Genomic DNA, 7,415 nt, shown 5'->3' on the forward strand with positions numbered 1-7,415 from the left:
TTGGCTTTCTCATCATTTAGGGTCAGTTTGGTTGTTATAGGCCATGTTCTTTAATGTCGAGCTTGCCACGCCATCACATTTGTGACATACTCCGCCCTTGAAAGCACAGACAAAGGACAGAAAGTCGCTCAATAGAGATTGACTCTATGCAAACATGCACCAAACTGCACACATCTAGCACTTACACTATGATACGAGTCATTGAATAGTCGCTTCACATTCATATCAATATCCTCGTCGAGATATTAGTTATGAATCATGATCATTGTAACTTATAAAGCAATCACATCCAGACCTTCTCTTGATATCTCGATCTACTAAATCTTGTCACTATCATATTCACATCACCCGTCAAGTGAAATAGATAAAATGCTGCAATCATTTCATGTTTTTTGACACATGCTTAAATATACGCACACGAGAGAGCACATGTAACAAGTTCTTTTTAGGAATTCCCATTTCAATATACATCTTTTCGTAAAGTCATTCCACAGAATACTGTCAACATGTCAGTTATCTTAGAGAGAAAATGGTGACTTCGTTCCCCCAACAGAAGATGCAAAAGAGATTTTTCTTTCTTCACAGTCAATCGGAACGTGATTTTTAGTTTAAAAAAATTACATCATGCACACCAATGTCTATGACATAAAAATTACCTTTTTGATTTTGACCATTCAAAGAAGGAAATTTTTCAATTAGCCTTGTTGTGAAACTTTTATTACCATTGGCTAATTCCACAGGTCTTTTAATCTCTTGAGTTCATTCCATGTTTAATTTTTGAACCAATTTAGAGGACAAGAAGCAATGTGTACTACCCGAATTAATTAATTACTTACGAATTTAATCACAAAAGCTTTTAAATGACGCGACGAAGACGTAAAACACCGCAAAAGAGGGTCAAATGACTTACCTTTATTATCCAAATCATCTATAATCTCCATTTGCCATATATATATATAAAGCTAATAAGCATCGTCAAGATGTTACTATCAAGGAAGAGGATTGGGTGTATCTTAGAATCATGAAGCAATGTCTTAACCAGGTAGGAAAGAATTGTCCAAAGTTGTCTTTTAGGACGTATGGACCATTTCCAATAATTGAAAAGATAAATGACGTGTTTATGGAATTGAGGTTGCCTAACTATTGGTTAATGCACAACATTTTCCATGTTTCTTGGTTGAAACTTTCTCAAGGAGATCCCCCAAAGGACATTTCTAAAGAGGACGAACCCCAGATCGTAGATGAAGCTGAAGCTAAAGTCATGGAGTTGGAGCAGATTTGCTGCATCGTTTTCGACATGCTCAAAGAAACAAGCACGACAATACTTTTTGAAGTTCAAGGATTGCGAAACACACGAAGCAGTGTCGGTGGACGAAGACTTCTTTATGGATTACTCTTGAGTTGTTGGCAGACTACAAGGAAGCGATGCAGCTCGGTACTAGTAAAACGGGGGGATGTCAGGTGCATATGTAACCCTATGTGCATGTGGACAAGATGTAACTCCTATTTTTAGGGTTCAAGACAGCCTAGGAAGTGCTTGTGCGCAGGACGTGCATGTCCAAGCACTATAGAGTAGCTGCATACCCTCTAATTGCACATCAGCACAACGAGTGTCTGCTAGGTGTAGGCACCGGAGTACCAAGCCTAGGTAATAACTGCATACGAAGCTCCTCTTATTAGTAGTTCATCAACGTATTAATGAGTGACATTTTAACATAATTTTACAAGGTTGTGGGGTTTAATATGGCACTGTTGGACCCAGCTTAAATTCCCTACATAAGTGACCCTAGGGGTCACTTCACCAACATAAGTCCGTACCCTCAGCACCAGGACCCAGTACGTCCTCTCTCTCTCTCTCTCTCTCTCTCTCTCTCTCACACACACACACACACACACACACACACACACACAACCTTCATTCACAGCATCACTCTCTCATCTCTCTCTAGTCTTTGCACATCTCTCATTCAGTAAAAGGAACCTTGAATACGCACTAAGCACTCATCTTGAGCATTCACCATCAATCACTTCTGCTGCACATTATGTATGGGTTTACGGGTCATTGACACGGCTACAATTTTGGTGTGTCAGTTTTTGACTAGCAGTTGCTTTTGGAAGCACCCCCAGCTTTTTGTATCTGCTGCTTTTAGGCTGGGTGCCCATACAAGTGTGTGCCAAGGGGTCAATATTGGCAGATCAGTTTGGTAGTGGATCGCAGAGTGACTCTCCGGCAGTTGAACTTCGTGATTCATTAATACAAAAGAAGTACTGAAGAGACACTGAGGTCGATGCATCTGAAAGTGGAAGTGTGCCGCAGTGTGTTGCGACTACTGTTTGTTTTCAAGTTCAAGTATCAAACTTTTCTGTTCTATTCGCGTGTTGCTGTGAGATCACCGCCTTGTCAGTGCCAAGCCAGTTACAGCTTCCAAGTCCCTTTAAGGTGGCGAGCTGGAATAAAAGTGTGTGTGTGTGTTGGGGGGGGGGGGGGGGGGGGGGGGGGCGGGGGATTGAGGTGGAGTGAATGGGTGTGTGCATGCCCATCGCCCTGCTTAAAGAGTTCCCTTGCCCTACTTATTAAAATGATGTGAGAAAAAGTCTAGACCTTAGAAGGGAAATTGAATGCAAGGGTGGGCGCGTGAGCACAAGAGAGAGGGAGGGAGATGCAGAGCAAGGGGGGCGATAAAAGAGATGAGTTGTGGGGTATTTTAAGAGAAGCGTAACATCACTTAGATTGCATTTACTCTGTAGCAATTGACAGCTTCTGCTAACTGTCTCTTGAAATCCATTGTATTTTTGTCAGGTGACGCTTGAGATATTGGTGGATGAGGAGTTGAGCCAAGCTTTGAAAAGCTCAATAGGCGCATTACAGTTATTCGATTAGGTCTTACATTTGAAGCACATTGATTTTTTTAAAAACTACGAATTCGAAAACTGCGAAGTGCTCAATCTCTTCTCTGTTCAGCATCCTCAAACCAAAAGCTGAACCTATATGCTCAAAATGGGCAAGGTTGTGGGGGTGAACATGATTTGAAGATGTTAGTGCTTTATAAGCAGCACTGTTAGTACTTTGATCTAGCTGCCTTTTGTTGACACTCCGTTTCGGCAGAAGGGAGGGTGTGTGCCGAGATACTTTCAGCCCGTGGACAACGGACTATGCTTGAAATTTTTAAGTTACAATTGTAATATCTCTCTCCCTCTCTCTCTCTCTCTCTCTCTCTCTCACACACACACACACACACACCACGGACAAGTGTGAAAGGCAGTGCCTACATCTGTCTCCAAATGCCTCATTTTCAACTCCACAAGGACTGTGAAAGTGGTCAATAAGAATATTTTTTCTCGATGTTGATGGAGAAATTATGACATTTCAGGGCTTAGGTCCAAATTGATACTTATTGCTATTGTTGGTAAGACTATTTTGTTTGTAGGTGTGGGTGCAGTTTTTACAGTGGTGTGCATGTGTGGTTTTCACAGGTGTATGCACGTGCTTGAACTAATTTTCTATGGGTCAAACTATTGAGCCCCTTTTATATATAAAGGATGCATAAGCTAGTCCAAGTTTGAAGTGAATAGTTTCTTTCCAATGCCAGACGGTCATTGCTCCTTTGAAAGCATGTCCTCTCTTGTTTGTCATTGGCCTTTATTTGGGGTGGAGGGGATGCATGGTGTGTTTTTTGTGGCGGGTGTCATGGCTGGAATGCTTCTTACAATTATTTGAGGCGTCTTACTGGATAATTACCTATTCAATGCTCATCTTGAAAGAATGTGTAGCCCAGAAAAGAGGAAGCTTTTCCTTGTCGTGTCCCGATAGCCCTTTGGGTTGCGAATTTACTTCTCAAACATGTGTGAATTTTGTTCTAAAAAGTGAGAGTAATCCAATAACTTACATGCTTTTGTATGTCCAGCCTATGAGGTCATAAGGAGGTGAATAGCTAAATAAAGAATGGCAGATGATTTGTTGTGGCCTCTTCAAGAAGGAATGAAAATAGAATGTGTGAATGTATTTGATAGCAAATATGGATCAATAGCCCTCTTTGAACATACGCTTTTGTCTCTCATCACATCTTATAGAGGGTGTGTTGGAAGTTCATGTTCAAGTGATCTTTGTAAGTCTTAACTTTCTTTTATAATTTGCCTTTGCTTTCATTTGTGGGTGCAAGTGTGTTTGCATGATTTTCAATGATCCAGAAGTACAAGATCGGTGATAGCATTGCCAAACCCATCTTCATTCTACTTTGGGGCATCTATGAAAGTCCTTTTGAGTATGTACAAGTAATCATCAAGGTGCTTTCCACATTAAAAAAATTATTTGCCTTCTAGAAAAGCACTTTGTGTCATCATAAGGAACTAATATGAAATCAATGTACGGTACAAGTAATCCTCGAAAGTGCTTCCCACACAAAATGTAATGCATTCTAAACAAAGCACTTTGTATGAGCAGAAAATACTAATACAAAGTGAATAAATGGTGCTTCCAACACAAAAAAGTGTTTGCGTCCACCAAAAATCCACTTTGTATGAGAAGGAAGTGCCGGCACAAAGTGACTTGTGCGATACGTACAAGTAATCCTTAAGTGCTTTCCACACAAAAAAATATTTTTGCTTCCAAAAGAGCAATTTTTACAAGCAAAAAGAGCTAATGCAAACTGAATGTACAGTAAAAGGAACCCCAAAAGTTCTTTCCACATTTAAAAAGCACTTTTTAGTGGTTTGAAATATGCTTATGGCAGCAAAAGAACACTTTCCTCGTAGAAAAAGCTTCACCGAGAGAGAGAGAGAGGCCTTTCTTGAGAAAAATTGAGTTGTTTAGCATAGAAGTGCTTTTGACTCCAATGAGACAACTTCTATAGCTTAAATGTATTTGTAAAGGAAATCTAAGATGATAGAAATCCTAAAAATGCCTTTCATAAGAAAAGGAAAATCTGAAACACAAGTGCTTTCTTGTATAGTGTGTGTTTCCTTCCCAAAAGTACTTTCTACAAGCAAAAGTGCTTACCCAAAAAAAAAAAAAAGGCTTTTGCTAGCTAAGAACGTAGCTATTGCAAAGAGTCCCTTAACAATGCTTATCATTGCTAGTATAAGACAAACAAGCAAGAAGTAGCTGATAAGCACCTTAGGCTCATCAGGAAAGTGAATAAGATGTGCTAGTTGCCCAGTTCTACACTCCAAAACCGTAAAAACTAGGTCTTTGGTTTTAAGTGATGGTCTTTGGCATGTCTCTAAAGGCAAAAATTCCATCTTTCAACTGCAATCGCGATTTGGCAGAAAGCAAATTTTGTACGTGTACTTCCAAAGCTTTTGCTACATTTACACGTGTAAGTCCTTCATCTTTCAACTGCAATCGCGTGGTTGGAAGCAAATTTTGTATGTGTACTCCCAAAGCTTTTGCTACATCACGTGTAAGTCCTTCATTATGTGTGCTCAAGAGCATCATCGCTGTAGAGAGAGCTCATTGTTTGATCGGGGTCACTGTTTAGGGGGTTGTAGGAGCTCCTTATATATCTATTTTTGTATATCCATGTCCATGTCCATGTCCTTGGCTTGCCTAAACCCAGCTCTTTGCTCTTCAGCCTGTCGTCAATGCACATTGGATTAACCATCATACACTAAATTCTCCTGATGCTTTTTTTTTTTTTTTTTTTTTTCGGGCAGCCCAATACTCTCTCATCGCTCTCAAGCCTTCACATTGACTAAGCAAAAACGGAGCTGCAGACCCCTCCTCATGATGTTATGGATTTTGACTATGATTTTCTTGATCTCCTTGCAATACAAAAGTGTACTTAGAAAACTCTACGTCACTTAAGAAAGCCATATTTAAATAAGCTCTTAGTAAGTAGCTTTTATTTCTAAGGAAAAATTGCTTGTTTTAAAGTAGGGAGTTCATCTTCCTATATTCAAATAGGTTCACATTAAGTAACTATAAGTCATATTGTGAGCTTTGGAGTAAGGATTTCGATTGCCTCTATCCAAATGTGTTCCGAACCTAAAAGTGTTGGATGTACCTTATGTGAACAACCACTCTACCTAGGATTGTGATGTTTTAAGCCAACCAAGAAAAACCAATGTGAATTTAATGATGTGTATGTGTGACGTGAAAAAATTCTAATGAGCCTATGAGGTGGATAGATAATCAACTTGTAGAGGGTGTGCCATCTAGGTGCTCTCTTGCTAGATTTTTATCCCCTTCCTCTCTTTCGTTGCTTCCATATGTTATATTTCTCCTTCGAGGATGATAATGCGCTCTCTCTCTCTCTCTCTCTCTCTCTCTCTCTCTCTCTCTCTCACACACACACACACACACACACACACACACACACACACACACACACACACACACACACACACACACACACACACACACACACACACACACACACACACACACACACACACACATGCATCCATCGTTGCAAATCACATACACTTTATTGACAAGGCCGTACGATTATGACATATGACATTCAAATTTAGAAATTATCATTTTTTATAGCTAGATTACGGTTCGAATTTTTTTAACTTAGGATACACATTGTTGCATACATTTAGCAATTCAGTACATATAGCGGACTCAAGGAGTGTAGTGATTTCTTTGCTTGTGTTTGCAGGTATTTTCTTCCCTGTGTAGACAAGCTATAGGGAAGAAGCTTGTTTTCTACGCGGAAGGTAACGATGGGTTCACTGGTGTCCTCTCTATTGCAAACAAGGATCTATAGCCAAAGGTGGTGGTAAATCATCCCTCTAGGAGAGCTCTAGGAGTTAGGATAAAGTGGGCAGATCAGCATATCACCATCATCCACATGTATGGACCTTGTACTGGGAAGGAAAAACCAAAGCTATGGGAACACATCCAGGTTGAAGGGGAATGGCTCCTGGTAGGAGACTTTAATATGTTGGAGAAGAGAAAGGAGAGAATCCTTACATCAAACATGCTAGTTGGATCCAAAGATCCAAATGGCTAAGACTGTGTGAGATATAGACGAAGTAAATCTATTAACCTCCAAAAAACAAGAAGGGACTGCCTCGAAAGTTGAGCATAAAAGATGGATCGAAGCTAAAGCGAACTTGAATGATCACCAACTTGAGGTGGTAAGGAAGGCCAAAATCTTATCCAGAGAAACTTACCTCCAGCCGGATGAGGCCAATCATGCACACTTCTTTAGGGCCCTCAAAGTCAAGAAAAATTGGTGCCTTGTCAACTCGCTCATTGCACAAATGGGAAAGGTAATGATGTTAAGAAACCACATGAAATGGACCAATTGATGCTTGAACACTTAAAATAGATTATTGGCCGACCCAAGGCTCGCTTCCCCAAGATGGATGAATCCAGATCTGTTCTTCTTGGAAGCATAAAAAAAACAATTTCCCACTTAGAAGCCAGCCTTGTGGAGAAGGTGTTCACTGAGGAGGAGGGCTCT

General features: G+C 40.2%; 1 protein-coding gene across 4 annotated transcripts in view; it reads left to right on the forward strand.

The window, feature by feature from the left end:
• Positions 1-3,411, forward strand: part of LOC147458868 (Acyl-CoA N-acyltransferases (NAT) superfamily protein) — a 70,764-nt gene extending 67,353 nt beyond the window's left edge. For 2 of the 4 annotated variants that reach the window (XM_086510286.1, XM_086510287.1), the window contains one exon: positions 2,801-3,411. In XM_086510286.1, the coding sequence (XP_086366412.1) occupies positions 2,801-2,881 (81 nt within the window). In that variant the 3' untranslated portion in view covers positions 2,882-3,411. Of the gene's footprint in view, positions 1-1,193; positions 1,462-2,091; positions 2,441-2,800 lie in introns of all 4 variants that reach the window. The other 2 variants (XR_015187804.1, XR_015187805.1) reach the window with 2 other exon arrangements.
• The last annotated feature ends 4,004 nt before the right edge of the window (positions 3,412-7,415 follow it).

This window comes from Adiantum capillus-veneris, chromosome 4, assembly GCF_014529385.1.
Source record: "Adiantum capillus-veneris isolate H3 chromosome 4, ASM1452938v2, whole genome shotgun sequence".
Lineage (NCBI taxonomy): Eukaryota > Viridiplantae > Streptophyta > Polypodiopsida > Polypodiales > Pteridaceae > Adiantum > Adiantum capillus-veneris.